The sequence below is a fragment of the Xenopus tropicalis genome, chromosome 3, assembly GCF_000004195.4.
Source record: "Xenopus tropicalis strain Nigerian chromosome 3, UCB_Xtro_10.0, whole genome shotgun sequence".
Lineage (NCBI taxonomy): Eukaryota > Metazoa > Chordata > Amphibia > Anura > Pipidae > Xenopus > Xenopus tropicalis.
The window spans coordinates 73,781,558-73,805,239 of NC_030679.2; the positions used below are offsets into that span (position 1 = coordinate 73,781,558).

General features: G+C 36.2%; 1 protein-coding gene across 3 annotated transcripts in view; it reads right to left on the bottom strand.

The window, feature by feature from the left end:
- The window catches only part of tbc1d22a (TBC1 domain family member 22A), a 316,264-nt gene that overhangs the window by 164,215 nt on the left and 128,367 nt on the right, over positions 1 to 23,682 (bottom strand). For all 3 annotated transcript variants that reach the window (XM_018092307.2, XM_018092305.2, XM_018092308.2), the window contains exon 9: positions 6,767 to 6,879. In XM_018092307.2, coding sequence (XP_017947796.1) covers positions 6,767 to 6,879 — 113 coding nt within the window. The remainder of the gene's footprint in view (positions 1 to 6,766; positions 6,880 to 23,682) is intronic.

The window sequence follows — 23,682 nt, forward strand, 5'->3', positions numbered from 1 at the left end:
CAGGATCCCAATTGCAGAATCCTATTCTCCTCGCTTTTTCCTCCTCCACCCTCCTCTCAGCAGCATAAGACAGCATGAAAGATGCAAGCAGTGAAGTGACACCAGACCAAGCTAAAATGGCAGCTGTTAGCTTAAAGTGATACTAACACTAAAAATCTACCCTTCAAAATATAAATATACATACCTATAGACCGTCTTGGTTATTTTTTGCTAAAAGGTCGGCTTTTGTAAATAATTGCTACTTGAATTTCCTAAACCTGACTGTTCCTTCCAAACCTGTCAGTTATAGCCTCCAATGCTAATGGACTACTGCTGCACAAATATGGCAGCCCTCTCATCGAAGAACATGGAGGATCATATAGGTAATATAAAAGCATTGAACAAATACTTTTATGTCAAATTTAACATGGCCACCTGTACTGGGACATTCCTCCCAGTGTAGAGGGCATAGCTCTTGCTATGAGTATTTTCTAGCCCAAATAGCATTGTTTCACCCAACCGTGTTTATTCCACATTAAAAGAAAACAGAGCATAAATGACTTAACCAAAGCTTTAAAGGGGTAGTTCACCTTTAAATTAACTTTTAATATGATGTAGACATTGATATTCTGAGACAATTTGCAACTGGTCTTCATTTTTTTTAATTTTGTATAGTTTTTCAGTAATTTAGATTTATGTTCAGCAGCTCTCCATTTGGTATTTCAGAAGCTATCTGGTTGCTAGAGTCTTATTTAACCTAGCAACCAGACAGTGGTTTAAATGAGAGATGGATATTTGAATAGGAGAGGGCCTGCATAGAAAGATACGTAATATAAAGTAACAATAATAATAAAACTGTAGCCTCACGGAGCAAGTTTTTGGCTGCCGGGGTCAGTAACCTCCATCTGAAAGCTGGAAAGAGGCCGAAGAGAAAGGCAAATAATTCAAAAACTATAAAAATAAATAATGAAAACCAATTGCAAAGTTGCTAGGAATAGGGCATGTTATACACATATTAAAGGTGAACCACCCCTTTAAAAGATTATCTGTTCCATACATAATAGTATGCAGCAATGTACATCAGCAGTAAGTCATCTACTCCTCTTTGTAGAGACTCATAAATAATCTACTTTACATTTACATAGCAATTACATGTGGTTAGTATATTAACCTATTTTATTATGATTGGATTTGATTTCTTTTATAAAGTGATAAAGCATATAATAAGTTCAGAGTATACTGTACTAGGATGAGTCAGACATTGCTACAGAGTAACAGTTGCCTTGTCATATTAGAGATACATAGGCCAGATTTATGATTGCCCAAGCAATCAGAAAGGAAACTCGTCTTGAGTTTGCTAACCCATGCAGGGTTTTAAATGAAAGAAAGCTCTGCAACTTCTGTAAATTTCACACAAAGAAGAACTTTGGAGCCTAACAGTGGCTAAAGTTTTTGTTTGTTACAAAAGCCCATGCTGAAGGCTCAAGCAATCATAAATCTGCCACATAGAGGCGTATAAGTCAGAAATATATACATGTATTTTATTTTTTTTTTTAGGTTTTTATTTAACAGTTGGCATATTGGCAGTTGAAAGAGGTGAGAGTCACAACTCGTGAATACAGTATTAGGGTAAAATACAGAATGTTACAAAGGAACTATTACGGATCTGTTTTTAACAGGTAGACATCAAGCCAGCTCTCCCACAATTTTTCAAATTTTCCAGGTGAGGCCCGTGCCTTATAAGTTAATTAATGGGAGCATATGGTTAACTAAGTATAGCTAGTAGGAGAAGGCAGGGGGCTTGGGTTGTAGCCATAGAAGTGAAATCAAAATAATAGGGTATGGTAAAGGAAAAAGGATAATAGGGATGATAGATTATTCTAGTATGTGATAGATTATCAGCTACTTCCAGTAAAGACACTTCAGGTGAGATGACCTTGAGGTAGGTCTATATAATCACTAAAAATATTCCACCTAGTGGACAAGACCATATAACGTGTAAAAAATCAGCAGAGGGATAGTGACAGCGGAGACAGGCAGGAGATTTATTTGGGAACACTATGCAGTTTGGCAGGAGAGTAATGCCATTTGCGGTATGCCTGTTCAAATTGGAAAGGCGTTGCAGCCTGGAGGGCCCCAGATAATTGCAAGACTAGCTTTGGAAGGGGCAGGGGGGGGGTTATAAGTATATTTTCAATGCCAAAGTTATGGTAGTTAATGCTGTAAGTATTAAACTGGGCCTTAAATGCATGTTTTAACTGGGTCTATCTAAAGGGGTCTATTTGAGTGGTGGGAATTTTAAGTTGTAGCTGAGAGTAGGGAAGGTTCCCAGTTCCAATAGGCAATCCATTTTCTTTATCTGAATTTTGGGCCGACAGATAAAAAAAATAGCAGAAGTGAGGGAAGCGTGAGTTCCACCATAGCAGAGTGTGTGGTGACATTAGATAAATGGACCTTTTGTATATACAAAGCTGTTTTTTTGTGTCTGCGGTTTGAATATATGTTTCTATTCCTTCGGACAGGTTTGGGGGAACGTTGTGAGCATAAATTTAAACTGCATTGGTGCAAAGCTGACTCCTGGTTCAGTGCACCTAGGAATTCAAGCTGCCATTGCCTTTTCACCTTTCTGCAACGGGGAACTTTGCAAATCAGATAAAGCTGATGATTTTAAAAAAACTAAAAAAAAAAAAAAAAAAAAAATGAAGGGAAAGTAAGCCTTGACTACTACTACAATCAGTTTTTGGGGAATTTTGGGAAAAGTGTTAACACAATTTTTTGTTACTGGTCTTTTAAGCAGAGAGATGCTGATTTATATTCTTCAGATGAATTTATTCCTCATATCTGTAGATTGCAAACTCTTGCGAGCAGGGGGCCTCTAATCTTATTGTTACTCTAAATATACTTGTTTGTTAAATATTTTTTAAGATCCCCGTTTGTTTAAATTTATTGTGAAGCACTGCATAATTGCCTGGCGCTATATAAATAAATGATGATGATGAAAAGGTTTGCCTGCCAACACATTTTCCTGCCTGGCCCAACCTACCCAGAGAACTGTGTGCCATCCTGGCGAATGGCGAATCCTACTTCAGACTGCTATATGTGGTGCATGTTTATTCCCTATCTAGTCCTAGCTTTAAGGTGAGAACAATGATGACCTGCATAGGAATACATTTGGTTAATTCTCTGGTATCTAGATAATAAAAAGCAAAGGTTATTGAAAAAGCATGTCCTTGAACACAAAAATAATTTATTACTATTTATTTTTGCATCTAGAGTTTGAAAGAGTTTACAATGAACCCCCCTGACAGAGTCTATGCAGTTTCACCAAGGACAGCATCAATTCATGTCCATAAGACCCCTGTCACTCAGATAAAACCTCAATCAATGCAACCAGCACACTAGATGGATGGCTGTTTTTCTTTAAACTGTTGCAAAATGAAGATCTCAATGTCATTATAATTTCACCTTGTATATGCTGTCAATAAAGTATTGAATCAGTTTGTTTTGATTCTAGTTGTTTAGTTTTTTTGAGGAATATAGATGAAAGGCAATCTGTCATTAGAACAAGGACCTTAACTGACAAACATGTGACCGATCATTTATATGAAATGGCAAACCCTGCAAAACTGCAAACCTTTAATAGAATGCCTTTAGTTCATAGTGCAGGCATTGATACATATCCATTAATGTTGCAACTACTGACAGGTTAGTTTAAACAAAATATTTCTACACCAACATCATAAAACCTAATATGACATTACACACACACACACATACCTGTATATCATTGTTTAAAAACAGCAAAAACGTTCAGTGGTCATTTTTATTAGAGTGCAAAATGACCTTAATAGAGAACTATGCCTTTTTCATTTATAAACAAACATAAAGCTAAGCTATTGAATCTTTTCATACATTTGAATTCCCAGATCTTCTTTACAGAAGCGTTTCTATTTTCCTTTGGTTTATTATGTAGAGGTGCAGGTTCATCCTATTTACTTACTACCAATGTTTCTAAAAGGTGGCACATGTCAAAAAGTTAACTATTAGTTACCTAAGGGGAAAAAATGATCAACTATGACAATTTAAATGGGCAAAATTGTCCTTTAGCACAATGATGGCATGCCTGCAAATGTAAAAATGAATAAAAAATAATAAATGTCCCCCTCCTGTCAATACCTCTGCAGCCAGCAGTAATACTGCTTTCCCTTTGTGATGGCATAAGTTTTACAAGTTCCAGTGTCAAGTTGACTCCATATTTATATAAGCTGGAGCAGAACCAGATAGTCTTCAGTAGGGAATTTATTATTGTTTTGATTTTTTTAAGCACTTGATATTTCTATTGAAATGAGACAGCACACATCCCCGGTCACTTTAGAAATTCACAAACATAAGTGTAGTCAAATGAAAAATCAAGTGCATTCCTAATACTGCATTTGTCAGATTCTGCCCAGGGATTATTCCTTTGCTTTGTTACTGATCATTCAACCAAATATATAAAATTTAGAGATTGCCATTCTGTGCCATTACAATTGTACTGATTGACATTTCAAATGAACTAAGAACAAGAGCCACTTTAAAGCAAAGACATGAGAATACCTCACCATGAAAGCTTGCTTTCAACTCTATTTTATCATGTAATCAATAAAAAAAGAAAGATAAAGTTTAAAAGCACAAACAGACGGTGCTTCATGGTCCATGCTACAAACATTTTTGGTTCAATCCCAATATTATGCAAAGATCTCATAACTTACAGTTTTATTCTCTATAGACTGCTGCAAAAAGGTTTTTGTCAAAAACCTTCTTTGGGTCTAGAATTTTCAGGCCAAGTTTTTTTGTGATGCCTTTGCTAAAATGCAGTTCTTTTTGTATGTTTTATTGACAAGAATTCTGAATATTAACGTTCTTCAGCTAAAATTTTTGTTTGTTAGCGAAGTAAGTATGTACAACTGTAATGATACAGAGAACTGAAATAAGAGGTAAAATCCAGGGCCACATAAATTCCATGGCAGGGGTGATATTTATACATGATAGAGGTTAGCAAACCACTTTATACCATTTAATATAAAAGGTTTTTATTTAAGTAAAATCTAATTCTTAACACAAAGTTGATCCAGGGACTGGCCCAACTGCCACCTTGGAGTCAGGATGGAATTTTGTCCCCTCTGAGGGCAAACTGGAAAGAATTCAGGTGGGCTTTTTTTGCCTTCCTCTGGATCAACTAGCAATTATATTCATATATAAAAGTCTGAACTCAGAGCACGTGTCATTTTTCAACCTATGTTACTATATATATGTTACAATGCATTTTTAACTTTAGTTGTTTCTAGAATTGATATACTGAAGTCGGCCTCTTGATTATATATATTAGAGGCTAAATCTTTGATCTGCATTATGGATTATATAGTTTCATCTGTTTACTGTTACCACTTTAATTAATTGATTGATTAATTTAATTGATAAATACCAGAGTATTTAAAAATTATTTAATATTGTTAAATTGCTTAATTTAAGCGTGTTTTCAGAACTGCTGGCTGAAGGAACCGAAGGCTAAAGTGACAATCCCAGTATCAGGTGACTGCTGGGCTAGTGTTAGCAAAATATACTACCGTATATACTCGAGTATAAGCAGAGTTTTCCAGCACACAAAATGTGCTTAAAAAGGAACCTTCAGCTTATACTCGAGGCAAGTAGCAAAGGCATCGCCGTATTACCTCTCCAGCCATCGGGTGCGTACCGGGCATCCGTCGCGCACGCGCGTCACGTCACGTTGCCCGGTGTGCGCCCGATGGCTGGAGAGGTAATACGGCGATGCCTTTGCAGGAGCCTGTGGGGGGGGGTGCGCACGTCGTGACGTGCGTGCGCAACGGATGCCCGGTGCGCTCCCGACGGCTGGAGAGGTAATATGGCGCTGTTCTTTACAGTTTTTACATGAATAAGTAAAGTATGAGTAATCTGGCAGTCTTTACATGAATAAGTAAAGTATGAGTAATCCGGCAGTCTTTACATGAATAAGTAAAGTATGAGTAATCCGGCAGTCTTTACATGAATAAGTAAAGTATGAGTAATCCGGCAGTCTTTACATGAATTAGTAAAGTATGAGTAATCCGGCAGTCTTTACATGAATAAGTAAAGTATAAGTAATCCGGAAGTCTTTACATGAATAAGTAAAGTATAAGTAATCTGGCAGTTTCTTTTAATTGAATAATAAGGGTTCAGGCCCATCAGGTTTTGCAAAATTAAAATGATAACATTTATATGGTTGGCCGGTTGGACAAGTAATCCGGCGCTGCCCTTGCTACTCTGCCACAAGCTAGTGTGCAGGTGTGTTAAAAGAAATGGATGCCTAGGCTTGTACTTAAGTCAATAAGTTTTTCCAGTTTTCTTAGGTAAAATTAGGTACCTCGGCTTATATTCCGATCGGCTTATACTCGAGTATATACGGGTAGTTGTTTTTTTGTTAGCCAAAACAATCTGAAAATACCTTCCAAAGTTTAAAAATATAAACAATACATATATTCCAACTGACTGTAAGCTACACAAATATATAGGCTAGTAAACAATGTCTTATTAGCAACAAGAAGTTGCAAAGCAAAATCTGGCACTAAATTAATTTATCATTTTAGAATCTTTCATTCATATTGTTACAGGAAACTATTACCATTTCCCAGCAGATTTTTTTTCTGTTTTATTTATCAGGCTACACACCCTCTCCAGACCCATGCATTATCACAAATTCATGAAATATATCAGTTATACTGAATGCATGAGAACAGGAAAATCAATTTACCTGAATGCCATCAAGCAACTTGCTCATGCACCAGTAACTGTCAGCTTCAATGTTCCGCAGCACCTCCTCAGGCAGACTGGAAACATCAGCATTTTCCACTTCTACTTCTTCATCTGAAATGGGAAGAACAGACATCATAGTAGGCAAACTGTAGACAATAAAAAAGGTGAGCTTCAAGAATTCATAATATAAAAAATACATTTGCAATACTATAAAAGTAGTACATTCATATTTAACATAGCAGAATGAATTTACTGGTATTGTGTTCTAACTTGGTACCAGGTTACAATGAAAAGTAAAGTATATTTTGCTTGTTTTAAATTGTGATATACTATATTTTAATGACTTGTTTGTGAAATGTGATGGTCAGTGGCAGAACAAAAAGAAAGCAAATCTGTAGTTTGCTTTTTTTTTTAATGGCTTTATGGTGTCAGCTGTTTTAGTTTAAATGATGCTATAATGACTGTATAGAAAATATGTCATATATAATCTATGTCCACAATGAAGGATAGCATTTTTTTTAGAGATGTGTCAGTGTCATTTTAAAGAAGTGGTTGTCTGACCTTCTTGGTGGACCATTCTATTTTTAGGGCCCATTTTAGTTCAGAACAAGGCTAACTATATAGGAAATAAAATTTCTATCAACTATTTAGCCATAGTCCCAAGAAAGAAAACTATACCCCCTCCCCGAACAATATAGGTCTCTATATATAATGTATCACATAAAATAGCTTATATGTAAAACCCTGCTACATGTAAATACACATTTTCATAAAAATATACTTTTTTTAGTAGTATTTGCCACTGAGTAATGCAAAATAGAAACCTGCCATTTTAAGAATTAAGGGATGCCTTCTGGCATAATACAATTCATGGTGTACACAAAACTAAGACATACATACGTATTATGCCTCATGAGCCAATCAATAGACAAAGTTCTGTATCCCACAGTTCTGTTCTCCCACAATTTTACTAGTTACAGTTAGAGCTGCATTATTTCTGGTCAGGTGATCTCCAAGGAGCACACAGACGATCACAAAAATGGTGGCTCAAGGAAAAAGATGTAAAAGTGCAATAATTACTATCTGTTAGTTAAGTATTCTTTCTGGGGGTACAGTTTCCTTTAACACCAAATCTCACCCTAATCAACCTTCTAGCTGGGTTTTCAGGGGACATCTAAGAGGGCAAATAAGCTTTTTGCCCAAACATTAACCCAATTGTCCTTAAAGTGGAGTCCTTCTTACTCCTGCTTCAGGAACCTCCAGGGTGGGATAGCCCAACGGTTAGGGGAACTATAACTGTTGTCTAACAGTAAGGAAAGAGAATATAAACATAAAAGTACATTTTTGCTTAAGATAATAGAATTCCAAACTACTTTCCAATGTACAATAATTACACATTTGCAGTGGCTGCAGAGTTATTTGTAAATATATTTGCAATCGAAAACCGTATTCGACTGTCCCTTCTGTGCAGCTTGTTCTGATTTTAACAGAAGTCTACTCTTTTCTAAACAATATTACCACAATAACTTTCATGCTTTTTTAGAGGTCTACTAAGCAAATATCTTCTGCATTGAGTGCAAAGTAGAAATGCAGAAGCTAGAAAAGTCCTAAGACACAACTATCCCCTCTGCATTTGGGACCAACCTTGCCACAGGCTGAGAAGGGATTTAATAACCAATGCCTGAGTTGCCCCCTCTACTGATGTCAGAAAGGGGAGGTCTCTTCATTGGTTATGTCACTGGAGTAGACAACATATCATGGAAATGTCACAAGCAGCAAGGGCCTGGTAAGAAATGTTGCCTGTCCCCCAACCAGTGTGGGAAATGTGTCAGATCCACCTACACATATCTAATGCAGAGAATAACAAAGAATAACAAATAACAAAAGAAAATGCAGAGTGCTGACTGGAAGATCCAACTGGGCAGGCAAATTTGTATCTATGCATTAAACAATAACACTTATTTAAAATCTTGCTTTCACATATCGATCTGCAGTTAGCTACACAAAACTAATCATTTATTGGCTGCTATGGGATACAGCCCAGGTGCAAATTTGCCAAATATATATATATATATATATATCCAGGGATGGGGTGACGGCACTCTCAGGGATTTACACAACGAAGTCTTTGAATTTTGCAAAAAATGTGAGGCTTTATTTAATCCAACGTTTCAGTTCCAAAATGGAACTTTCATCAGGGATAGCAACACCACACTGTGCTACAAACTTATATAGACCCAAAAAAGGCGCCAAAGTTGTTGCTAGGCAACCCTCAAACAGATATTTACAGTGAGAAGTTTCAGACAAACAACTTAAAAACATATTGTAATGTATATATACAAGTAAATAACTAATCCGAATCTAAAGGGAAGGTTAATGGGAAAGTGTTACAAGACCTGAAAAAGTGACTGAACATGGCTTCCGAGCCTCATATCAGAAGAGCCGAATATGCGGAAGAGCCCCGTATTAATCCTTCCCTTTCACCAGGACATAGGGCACATAATCATATGGAACCACCTGAGGCTGTGGAAAATAGGGCACAAAGACGAGCAGTTGCGCGCCGTTGCTAGGCAACCAAAGTAGAGGTGAGCGGGCACACAGAGCCCGAGTGTATCGGCAATAGCTGTAAAGGATATACGTCCAAGCGGGTTTTCCTTCACCCAGTGCTGAACAGAGCGTGCGGGAGAGCAGTACCTACAACAGACACCCTAGTTATCGATGGGGTGCCGTGGTAGCGCTGCATGGGGTAGATTAAAAGGAATGGTACTGTTGCCTGCCACACCACTCACATACTAAGGTTCCGGGTCAACATTGTCAGAGTGCCACGAGTCCCAAACGGGGCACTAATAGCTTCAGGGGAGGAGGGGGATCGCCCAATGCCCTACAGTCCTGGGGAGGAAAAAATATATATAGAGAATGCCCCCCGCGGGGCGCAGCCATCAATGGAAAAGGGGCTAGGGTACACCTGCTACCCATGGGAAAGGCTCGTACGAGGAGACATGGTGTAGCCAGAGGTTGCCACTAGAGGTCATCCAGTCATCACCCTCCAGCTACTATCAAGGGCATTCCTTATTCCCAATTTCTTAGGGTAATTAGGAACAACAGCTCAACCAATACCGCCAAAACCCAGCTACAAGAAATGTACGACAGATTTATAGAACGCGGTTACAAAGAACACATCTTGTATGAACAACTTCAGAGAGCCTTACAACACACACAAGACTCTCTGCTGAATAAGGAACCCATTCCAAACAAACAAAAACCACCTCTTATTTTTACTACTACCTTCTCATCCAACTCACGGGCACTTGTGGGTAGCATCACTAAAAATTGGCCGATGATTAATCAGGACGATTCTTTATCTCTTTACCAGGCCCAGAAGCCCCTTATGGGCTACAAAAGGGGTAACAGCCTACGGGACCTACTAGTCAAAACTGACTTTAAAAACCCAGAGGTCAATTCAAAAAACTGGCTCTCTGGTTATAAAAAACTTGGGTGCTACAAATGCCCTGACTGTGTCACGTGCAGGTGCCTACTTGTTGGTCCGGATTTCCCACACCCACATACGGGTAAGAGACTAAAAATTTTGCACCGACTAGGCTCCACCTTTGTTGTGTACATCATTACCTGCCCCTGCGGTTTATACTATGTAGGCAAGACCATTACCACCTTGAGAGAACGCATTGGCAACCATCGCTCGGCGATTAGTAAAGCTCTTAAAGAAGGCGAATCCAATCAACCGGTCGCCAGACATTTCTTACACATGAGACACTCTCTGCCCACCTTTAAGTGTATGGCAATAGACTACCAACCCCCCCTATCTAGGGGTGGTAACAGAGACCTGGCCCTGCTGAGGAGGGAATCCCGTTGGATCCATAGATTGGACTGCGTGGCCCCAAGGGGACTTAATGAGACTTTACCACTTGGATGCTTTACTTAAATTTGCCTCTACAGCACTTCTAATAAAGTGTTCTTCTGATAGCTTTGATGCTGATCAGATTCCCTTCTACAGTTGTTCAAATAATGATAGATTGTATATATCAATTTGGATACTTTGTATGTTTCTTTTTTCTTTTTTGGTTTTTTCCCTCTGTTACCATGTATCTTTTCCCTAGTAACTATGTAACAGTTCTCTCGCTGGCTATAGCTCCAACCTTTTAAGTGTTTCTTTGACCTCTAGTGGCAACCTCTGGCTACACCATGTCTCCTCGTACGAGCCTTTCCCATGGGTAGCAGGTGTACCCTAGCCCCTTTTCCATTGATGGCTGCGCCCCGCGGGGGGCATTCTCTATATATATTTTTTCCTCCCCAGGACTGTAGGGCATTGGGCGATCCCCCTCCTCCCCTGAAGCTATTAGTGCCCCGTTTGGGACTCGTGGCACTCTGACAATGTTGACCCGGAACCTTAGTATGTGAGTGGTGTGGCAGGCAACAGTACCATTCCTTTTAATCTACCCCATGCAGCGCTACCACGGCACCCCATCGATAACTAGGGTGTCTGTTGTAGGTACTGCTCTCCCGCACGCTCTGTTCAGCACTGGGTGAAGGAAAACCCGCTTGGACGTATATCCTTTACAGCTATTGCCGATACACTCGGGCTCTGTGTGCCCGCTCACCTCTACTTTGGTTGCCTAGCAACGGCGCGCAACTGCTCGTCTTTGTGCCCTATTTTCCACAGCCTCAGGTGGTTCCATATGATTATGTGCCCTATGTCCTGGTGAAAGGGAAGGATTAATACGGGGCTCTTCCGCATATTCGGCTCTTCTGATATGAGGCTCGGAAGCCATGTTCAGTCACTTTTTCAGGTCTTGTAACACTTTCCCATTAACCTTCCCTTTAGATTCGGATTAGTTATTTACTTGTATATATACATTACAATATGTTTTTAAGTTGTTTGTCTGAAACTTCTCACTGTAAATATCTGTTTGAGGGTTGCCTAGCAACAACTTTGGCGCCTTTTTTGGGTCTATATAAGTTTGTAGCACAGTGTGGTGTTGCTATCCCTGATGAAAGTTCCATTTTGGAACTGAAACGTTGGATTAAATAAAGCCTCACATTTTTTGCAAAATTCAAAGACTTCGTTGTGTAAATCCCTGAGAGTGCCGTCACCCCATCCCTGGATATCTGACTCTCTGCACAGGCACCCAGGTATTGTCTATCTTTATGGTGTGCAGCTTATTGGCAATCTGTATATATATATATATATATATATTAGGAATGATCTGCTAAATGGCATGCAAAGCAGTAAAATAATTTATTTTCTAAATTTAATAATTCATTCTAATAACTAAAAATATATTTACACTATGCTGCACAATCCCATTTAATTATGTTACTTCTGTGAAATTATGGCCTCTGATTTAATTTAAGTAGTTTACAAATTCAATCTTTGTTAATTCTGCCTCAGCCAAGATTTAGTTATATTTTCTGTTATAAGAGCTTAATAGACAAACACCACTTTAATGGTGTAGTAAATGTAAACAGACCGTCAAATATTAAGAATCACTGGCAAAAAACAAGAAAGTATATAACTAAGTCTGCTTAAAAAGGTATTTTGTTAGACACAAATAGTAGCACTAGCTGCATATAGTGAGTACAGTAAAAACTCCTGTGCACACCTGTACATACATGCATGGCTCATGCCTTTATAATAAAGCAAATCTAGTTTATGTCTGGTGTACAAAAGCAATTTTGCTCTAACAAGACAGGACTCCTGTTTTATATATTTACTGGCAGAATGCATGTAGTAACTTAAAAGCTAGGAAAATAATTTTTCGCAATATTTAAAATATACACATGAAAATATTGATTTCTGCATTATTTAGATGCTGAATAATTGCCTTGTCAAGTCATACATTTTAGTTTCTATAGCAGCTAATACAGGAAGTAGGCAGGACTTTTGTGCTTATGTGATCAATGAACATATGTATTCCTTGTTTACTGTTCATATTATAGTCTTACTAATGCTTTAGGAATGGCCTCTAATTTCTGTTTTGGTCACGCACGGTGAATGAATAAATAGAATTGCTGTGAAATTGTGTGCTGGTTCTGTTTATAGGTAATAATATATAGTCATATTATCAAATATATTTAACCTTATATAAACTACTGTATAATAGACCCCCTATTGCAAAATATAAGGATATTATAAGTCACCAAGTAGTTCCATAACTATACAAAGGCATAAGGCCAAAGGCTGAGTCATGGAACTCTGAGGTAACTTCTGATATCTCATATTTTTACATTATTTATTATAATACACGGTTTATTGAGTTGTGAACAAAATTACATTACTAAGCACTGACTAACTGTTGACATAACTAAGCACCGTTTACATAGTAAATGAAGTACCCCCTTTTGTAAAATATAAGGTTATTAGAAGTCACTGAGAAGATTCATGACCATATATCAGTGATCCCCCACCAGTGGCTCATGAGCAACATGTTGCTCACCAACCCCTTGGATGTTGCTCCCAGTGGCCTCAAACAGGTGCTTATTTTTGAATTTCTAGTTAGGATGCAAGCTTTAATTGCATAAAAACCCAGTGTAATTGCCAAACAAAGCCCTCTGTAGGCTTCCAGTCAATATAGGGGCTATCAAATAGCCAATCATAGCTCTCATTGGCACCTCCAGGAACTTTGCTTGTGTTGCTCTCCAATACCTTTTCTATTTGAATGTGGCTCACAGGTAAAAAAGGTTGGGGATCCCTGCCATATATTTTACATTTATAGTGCTTCTCAAAAATGAGGAAGTTTTCTGAAAAGTTTTGTTGTATTCCATTCCAAATGTATGCTATTTGGCAACATGAAATAATTCTGCAGACAGGGGCCTCAAACATGCAGGGCTATTGCAATGTTTCACTTTTTCCTGGAACTAGTGTCATAATACACACATTAAACACACATGTTGACTGTGTCTGTTAAATCCTATTCCTTCCACCACATCCTAAAGAACTATACATAATTACAGAAGAATATATATAGTTATATATAGTTATATATAGGTAGATTAGTAATAAATGTTATGGAAACAAATGAAATGTTAAATATCAAAGCTTTTATATTCTGTTAATATATCTCAAAAAAGGTAAGAGGAACATGTAATAAAACAATATACTGGCTAGTACATTTCTATTCATAGCAAAATTAAAGTATCCAGCTTTTATCATACAAAATCCTTTCTGTGCTTTGCTAAATTTGAACTCAACAAAGAAACTATTTTGCCTAATGCAGACATTAAATGCTATTAAACAAATAAAAAAAAGAACAAAACATAAATTTGACTTCAGCATATAAATCTAAAGATTCAATCCTGTTTACAATCAGAAACATGCACAGTGGTACAATGCATAAAATAGTTCAAAAGAATAAAAAACCAATTTGCTGCCCCTAAATTGGTAATGGTCATAAGTCCAGATGCACTCATTAACTCATATCATCAACTAAATCTTTTTTTTTTTTAACAGATCCATAATGAATTAGACATATCTCTTTCTAGATGAATACTTTGAAACACTGCAAACTAGGTCAGCATCAAAGAAAGGATGTTTTCTTGATTTTTGTGTTTGTTTCTTCTTTTATATGCCAGAATCTTCAAAGGAGCTAGGCAACATGCAATCAGCTAGACAAAAATATACTGCATAACTCCCAAAATGCAATACAGAAAAGCATGACCTTAAAATCATCATCAAAAGAAAAAAAAAATTGTACCTGAAAAAATTTAATATGTCACTGCTTGGCAACATTTTTATTCTTTTTATAAAGAATAAGTGGGAAGTATGAAGAATACACAATAAAGAACAATCTTTATTTCTTTTCATTACTTGATTACCATCCTTTACTCCACTCTCCCTTTTATTTTCATATTGAGGTAGGAAAAAAGGACCTTATAAAACATACACATAGGGGCACATTCATTAAAGTACGATTGAATCCGAATACAAAAAAAAGTTTTTGCACTGTGCATATTTTTTGTGACTTTTTCGTTAATTTGCACTACTTTTTCGTACCTTGCCACAATTTTTGTGACAATTTGTGTGATAAAAACGTATTTGTCAAGCCGAGTACGAAAGTTTCGCATTCATTAAAGCTTCGTTATCGTGACTTTCCTTGGGGCAGGTTAGAGCTGCAGAGTGCCATTGAGTCCTATGGGAGGCTTCAAAAAAATGCACAGAAGGAAAAAAATCGTATTGTAAACGAAAATTTTGGGACTTTTTTGTTGCCGTTGCGATTTTTTCGTATTTGCCTCAACTTTTTTGTCGCTGTCGCGACTATCGTATTTTGCGTGACTATTTTGTCGACGATTTTTTCGCGACGGCGACAAAAAAGTTGCAGAACATCCGAAAAAGTCGTGACGGCGGCGAAAAAGTCGCAAAAATACAGATCATTACGAAAAAAACGCAATAGGACGCCTTCGGACCATTTGTGGTAAACCTCCCCCTAGATGTGTCTCAAATTTGTGCACAAACTCAGAAGTTGTATATCATACACCATAAAACATGTCTTCTGCCTACATTATCAAACAAATTCAGCTATCATATAATTTACCGTATACAGATTAACTATCTTTCAGTCTACTAGAACTTAAAAAGCAAAATCCGAACCAAGCTAAACAAACAAAAAACCTTAAAAAAAAACACGATAAAATAAAACAGAAATAAATCGTTTACATTTTGCCTAGGGCAGCTTCTATTGACTTCTACATGACCTTGCAAGCTTGTAGATGCCAAAGTTTTTTATTCCAAGTTTTCCAAAAAATTTTTTAGCATAATAAATACTTGATTTGAAGTTAAAATTCAACTTTGTGCATTTTAGTTTAAAAAAAAACTCTAATTGTGGTAAAATATTGTTATCAACATAGAATAAGCTTTCTATTGTAACAAATTACAAATTTAATGTAAATTAATAAACCTAGTAAGGGCTGTATTTATCACAATACAAAAATAGAAGTTTGTCCATTTTTGTGTAGATGTTGCATTTTGCAGCAAGCTGTATGCTCGTGCACGTACACACAAGTTTATAATAAGTGTGCACAAATATTTTGCTCACGCCTGGTTTTTAAAGTGCAAACAAGGTTTTAAAAAGTGCGCACAAAAAAACTATTTTGCGCGCACACCCAAGAAGAAATTAGAGGTAACACTGACCACACTGCACCAATAACAATCATTCCTATTTTGAAATATATTCACATGTTTTGTGAAGTTTTCAAAGCAAAAAGTTAGGTGCAAGGTATTTGGAGTGGTGGGTCTCCACCAGAAGCAGAGCTAAAGTGAATTAAGCTAAAATACTCTCTGTGATTGGTACCTCACTACCTCAGAAACCAACTGGTTTGGAGAATAAAATTCATGCATGATTTTCAAATTTCCACTATAAATTGATTTGGATGGTTTAATGATTTGGTTGAGAAAGGTACCTGGTAAAGGATAATGGAAGAACATGCAAATATTACTGAGCAGCAGTTTAGAAAATGTTTTTTTTTACAGAATCTTTGCAAGATTGTAAATTCTATTTAAACTATATTAAAGTGAATATTTCATAGCCTCAAAATGTATCACCATCCTTATATTGTACACTGATTTATTTTCTTTGTTGACAGTCACAATAATGCATGGCAGAATGACAGAACCATCCATCAAAATACAAACAAAACAAAAGGCATTTGAAAAACTAATGGGATCATTCACACTCGATTGTACAGATCACATGTCAAAACTTATGTAACAAGGCACGAATGAGCTACAGGTATTTGTGAAAACATTTTAATAAGAAAAATGCATTAGCTTTTGTGTATACAGTTTGCATAATTAATAAGTATTAAATTAATAAGTATTCCCATTAACCAGTTTATTTAAAAGGAGTTTATGTGTACCCACTATAATTAAATGGCAAGGGCAAGTGAATAAAAAATGCAATGCAGAAATAGATTAAGTCATCCCTTTATAAAAAATGCTAACTTTAGCAACTGTGAATGTATTTTATTATCAGAGTGTTGCATTTTTACTTGTTGGTATCAAAATTATCTAAAAAGCCAAAGACAATAATGTTAACTGCCTTTCTTATGCATCAGTGCTCAGAATGAAAATAGAGAAAAGATAAATGATGCATTAAATATCTTCTGCTTGTCTAATAGTTCTATGAGAATTCATACCTCCTTGCCTTTACTGGACAATTCATATAAAAAAATAGACTAGCCACAATGTATTGATAAAATGGCATCACTCTGTCACAGGACAAGATCTATTACAAACATTACAGCTCTCCTTGGTTCACTGAACACAGAATACATGATAACTCCCTAGGAAGAGCTCTAAATACAAATAGCTCACAAAGGTTTAATTATTTCAACGTAAGTAACAAGGACATGTTGCAATCCTGTAAACTTTACACAGGGTGATGATATTAAATGCACCTCCTGCATCCTGATGGTTAGGTAGTTAGGAAGTTATGTTTTAGAAATTATTGTTATTCATGTAATTGTTTTTAACTAATTGCATTACATATATATATATTTTGCTAGCAGCCTTTAGAAGAGCTGATCAACATTATTAGAAATAAACCTCCAATTACCTATACCCTGAACCTCAAAAACCGCTATAAAAAAAAGAAACAGTCTGTAAAAGAGATTTTAGTAGCCAATAATTTATGGAAATACATTACTCCTATGGCAAAGGCATGTTATAACAAGCACATGCTTGCAGAAAAATTAAAGGAAAAAAGGAACAGTTTTTTGCCTCATGTGATTCAAAAGGTTTGATGCAATTATCTCAGAAATCCATAGGGAGGGGGGAAAGTGCCACTTTGATCTTGTTTTAAGATTATTTGGGACAATTCAAATCCCTGTGAGAAGATGTAGAGCTGCCGTTACTAGTGATCCCAATTATATTGCATTGTGGTAGCCTAGAAACTAGTTATGTCAAAGAGGAATATATAGTGCCATCAAGCACAATAATCCTCATGCAAAGTGGTTCAAACCATGTCTTCTTGTAATTTTGTGTTTAATTAAAGACAAATGAAACAGAAGACAAGAACCTAATTGTATTGCACCATGTGTAAAAATGTGCAAATCCCATGAAAATATTGACTTGAAATGAACTAAAACTCTATTTTTTGTAATTTTAATTGTAACTGGAATGACATTCAAACAAATCAGCTACCAAAATAAGCAGACACCCTTAAATTAATCAGCTCAAACAGTTCTACAACATCTCTATTTAAAGAAGCAAATTATATTTGTTGGTTTAAGGTACAAAAGTGCTACGGAATATAAAGGTACATTACAAACTTGTTCATAATACTAATACCATAGCTTTATACTCAAGAGCTAGGTTTCATAGGGACAAGACAGCCAAAATACCCTCTAAGGGGCCGATTCATTAAAACACAAGTTCGAATCCCGAATTCGGATTGGATACGATAATTTCTGAAAATCGCAAATATCACAAAAATGCTTACGAAAAAATTGTATTCATCATGATAATATCGCATTGGCAATCCGAAAGTCACAAAATGTTCGTACCGAACGATTGTAAACAGCGGCAGAACCTTTTCGAATTTTTCGAAAAAGTTACGCAAGCTTACAAAAAAGTTGCATGGCGTATGAAAAAGTCATGCAAGCGCGAAAAAAACGGCAAAAACACGCTCCGAGCATTCGTGTCTTAATAAATCTCCCCCTAACTGCATAATGCTTTGAATAACAAAATTGGTGGTTATTAATATGGTGCAGTCTACCTATTTTCAAGAAGTTTTGAAGAGGCAAGTAGAATAACGATTCTTCTGTATCTTGCTAAACATCTCCCAAGTTCTCCAGTTCTTATGGAAAGTTTAGTTTGCTGGTAAAATGATGTAAAGTAAATTATAAAAAGGATACATGCCAAAATTAAATGATAGATCTTCTATGCATATAAGGTTTTCACACCAATGCACATTTACATTTTTGAATGGAACCTAAAAAAAATAGAGATACCACAATTTCTGCTTTCTGAAGCAGTGAGACCCTAACAAAGAAAACTGATCAATGTACATTCTCTAGCCCCATTTATTACAAGATATGGTTTACACTGAAATTGGTATAGCGGTTTAGCAAGAAAATGTATTCACTTGTAATATATAAAAAAAGTATTATCTAGTGGTTCGTGAGCAACATGTTGCTCATCAACCCCTTGGATGTTTCTCCCAGTGGCCCCAAACTAGGTAGTAATTATTGAATTCCTGACTTGGTGGCAAGATTTGGTTGAGCCAATCTTAGCCCTTATTTGACACTTCCATGAACGTTTATGATGCTTGTGTTGCTCTCTTTTTACATTTGACTGTGGCTCATGAGTAAGAAAGGTTGGGGATCCCTGTGTTACAGGGTATTTTATTGCAATCATCAAAATCAAAACTTTTGTGTAGTCAAATACGAGGCCCCCCGATATTTCAAATGCCCCTTGCTGGAGTTCATATCTCAACCATTTTGAAAGCGAATTAGAAAAGATACTTCATAAGGGACCGGGCAAATTAATGGATGCTCAGCTCAACTATGCAAGTAGTGTGTTTGGTTGCAAGAAACCATAGGGGGACATTTACTAATACACAAACGCTCTGAGCGTATTATCGGCAACTTTTTCGTACCTTGCGACAAAACTCGTGCGATCATATTGTTGCGCGAGTATGAAAGTTTCGGATTTATTCAAGATTCGGTATCGTGACTTTCCTTGGGCCAGGTTGGAGCTGCAGAGTGCCATTGATTCCTATGGGAGGCTTCCAAACTCATGCACAGAAGGATCAAAGTCAGAAAGGTTTTCCTGCTTTTTACGATCGTTCGGTACGAAAATTTTGTGACTTTCGGATCGCCAATATGATATTATCGTGAGTAATATGATATATATATAAAATATAAAACATTTTCGTGATATTTGCCATCTTCAGAAATTATCGTATCCAATCCGAATTTATCCCATTTGGGATTCGAACTCGTGTTTTCATGAATGTGCCCCTTAATGAATAGTCATGTTTCTTTTAGCGAGATTGCACTTCTAGTCCTAAAAGACCCCTTATATTTATCAATATAATAAAACAATACATCTCATTCACATAAACAAAACAATGGCAAAACTGCTTGGATTTTCTAAGCAATAGAATTTGACCATCTATTAGACATAGGACTACTTATTATGAATATAAATATAAAAAATTCTTAATACTTGCCAAATCCATAATTGATTATAATAATGTTTATAGAAATTAAACCTTTTTTTTTTTTTTTTTACATCTTAACTTTGTCTTTGCATGTTATTCCTTTGCCTTAAAAATATTTGCCCAATGTTTTTATATTACCTATTAGATCCCCTGTGTTCCTCTATTAAAGGGCTGCTATATATATGCAGCAGTAGTTCATCAGCAAACCTATCAGCGAAAAATGAGCAACGTGACCTTATTGTGGTTATTCAAATGGTAAATAAATTTACCCTTATCTCTGTCTTTAAATGTCTGCACATACACACACACACACACAAAAAGAAATACACTTTTAAATGAATATCTGAATCATAATTTGTATTTTAATATTTTATAAAGAAAAACACACACCATTTAAAATTAGAATGCATATTACACTGTACATTAGCATATCATAATTGCAAAACAACTCATTATGAAGCAGCCACCGATCCTTAATTCTTTTAGCAAACTATAAAAAGTATGCTCACAAAGTAAGAAGAATAGATTAGTGACAAGTCATGCACTTTATTACTATTAAACTTTTTCACTCACCAATTTTTGCTATTGCTAAATTGCTATTGTATATGGATTCTAAACAACATTCTGAAGTCCAAGAAAACATTACAGACACAAGATTTACTTTTAGATAACATCTAGAAAGGTACAAAAACTGTATAAGTGCAGTTGCCTATGGCAACTACTTAGTTGCTTAGTTGCTTTCATTTTCTAACTAGTAGTAGCTATTGGACTGTATAAGGGGCATGTAATGTAAGCTCCTATGTAAATAAGCTCTATTGATCTCTAATAATATATTTTAATTATTTTATATTTTAATTATTTCATCCAATAGTACATTTTCTACTTGCCTTAGCATATTATTCAATTGATTTACTGTTCAAAAAATCCCTTTCCGTATTATTAGGTTAAGGTTACCAGCCTAACAAGTCATATGAAGTAACCTAAATCACCTCTTAAATCCACACAAATTCAAATGCATTCAATGTTCTTGGAATATAGCTTACAATGTTTAGTTTGGCTAAACAACTTCATGGTTTTAGGTTAAATATTGCAAAAATTCTTCCATTAAGTAATGGCTAATACAATCTACATCTAATCCAATAAAAATTAACAGGTGCAACCACAATACAAATTGTTCTAAAATATATAACCAGCAATGATACCTTAAAAAGGAGATAAAACAAGGAAAAGTAAAAAATCTTTTTTAAAAGATTTGTTTAAGCATAAATATTTTTTGTTTTATTTTTCACAAATAGAAAAAAAAAAACATAATGCATTAATATTGATCTGGAAACCCAGTATTCGGAAAGCTGAATGACAGGAAGGCCATCTCTCTCCCACTGAGTTCATTTTAAGCAAATAATTCTATGTTGTTGTTTCTAAAAATTATTTCCTTTTTCTCTGTATTAATAAAACATTACCTTGCATTGGATCCTAATGAATATCTATACTGGTCCATTATTCTATACTGGTCTAAATTATAGAAAGATGCCTTATTCAGAACATCCTACGTTTTAAGCATTCTGGATAATAGATCCTATACCTGTATACCCAAATCTTTAATTGCTTTTCACAAAAAGAACTTTACTCATACCCACAGCTTGCCCCGCTTCTAAATTACACAATTCCAACATATGATTCCAACATGATTTAAGATACCAAATTTGCTGATGCAGGCAATAAGTTCATTAAAGCACTTAGAAGCACCAGCTGGGGTAACTGCAAGAGAGCAATACTCTTACTTCTGTCTTCACGCCGCTTGGCCATGTGCAGTAGAGTGAAAAGCCGAACTCTAACAAGTCAGTATTTTCACCCTACTGCGCATGCACCGGCCCTGGGATTCAAAAGAACAAACACAGATGCAAGAGGATTGCTCACCTGCAGCCCCAGACTGGTGCGGCCTTCTCCTAAAAGGGGCACCAGCCTGGGGCATAAGGTAACATTATGTAACATTATGGCATCCCCAAGTGATTTTACCTTTCCTTCTCCTGTAAGGCAAGACTTTAATAAGCCTCAAATTGGATAAGGGACAAGTCTTGTGACTATTCCGTCCATGCCTTTATCTATCAAGGGGGGCCACTGATTATTACCAAAAACAACAATACCTATCTTTGTCGTGGATCATAGTAGTTATCTATAAATATAATGCAATATCAACTCTTGGCTAAAGTACAGGGAGATAAGTGTAGACAGATATTCTTTTACTCTGACCTGTGGTAGAATAAGTGATGTCTTTGTTTCTTTCAAATTCAACAGAGGCTGTGCAAAAATGAACAGAGGTTATTGCTGTGCAGCATGCAACAAAAGAACAATATGTTCCCCAGAAGGCCAAACTTTCAGCTCAAGTGCAGATATAATACTGTACACTAAAGTTAATGTCCTTCCATTTTGTAAGTAATGCCATGCCTGACCCAGGAATGACACCATGAATAGGATTTATCTAAATAGCATCAGTTCCTGACATTCAGCTCTCTCTTTAAATGCAATATATTTAAAGATATATAACTACATCATTACTATGTTGCACTATAGTCCTTTATTGTTCATTACAAGGTTTTATTATTTATGAGGTAATATTTTTTTCTTATTCTCTGTAAACCGCTTGATACATTTAGATATTACAGCAGTCTAATATGTGTAATTCACAGCACTGTATAAGCCATAAAGGTGTAATAATTTCTAATTCAATATTCCCATCTTTGGTGCTATTTTCAGCAAAGTAAAATGTTTTTAAACTTTCTTTCTAAAAATAAAAGTACATAGACATATAGGAGAATTAATAACCTTCATTGACATAGAAAAATGCTATATTGCAACTGCAAATATTTGTGACCATTTCCCTATGTAGTTGCATATGCAATACTTTTATACATCATTGCCTGGTAAATGGTAACTTAAACACAAAATTCGAATCCAGAGTCATTTCAGTAATAAATCATATTTTCTCAATAGCTTAAATGGAGCTTTTAGGAAACAAATCTGACTTTTTCATTAAGGGGCTCATTTACTAAGCATCGATTTTTAATTTTAAACTTGATAAAAAGTCGCAGAGAAAAAATGCTGCAACTTTTTGAGATTACCTAAGGGAGGCTTCCAAAATCATGCTAAATCTGAAAGTTTCGCCTGCCGCTTACGAGTGCTCAATACGAAAAAGACTCGATAATTTAATTAATTAAATTCGAATGCGTCCGATTGCGTTTTTTTCGTAATGATCGGTATTTGGCGATTTTTTGGAAAATTATTGCAACTTTTTCGTTGCCATTCCGAATGTTGCGCAAAATCTGGCGATTTTTTCGTAGCGTTAAAACTTGCGCGAAAAGTCGCGCCTTTTTCGTAGCCATTCCGAAAGTTGCGCAAAATCTGGCGATTTTTTTCGTAGCGTTCGGATTCATTCAAGCTTCAATATGGGGACTTTTCTTGGGCCAGGTTGGAGCTGCAGGGTGCCATTGAGTCCTATGGGAGGCTTCCAAAATCATGCTAAGTCTGAAAGTTTCGCCTGCCGCTTAGCGAGCGCTCAATACGAAAAAGTCGCGACAAGATACGAGCGAATCGTAATGGCTACGAAAAACTCGCGTTTTTTCGCAAAAATCGTATTGGTAACGAAAAAGTCGCGACAATTTCCGAAAAGTCGTAAAGGTGCCCGAAAAAATCACAAAAAATACGAAAAAGTCGCAAAATGTTCGTTTTCCAATCGGAATTT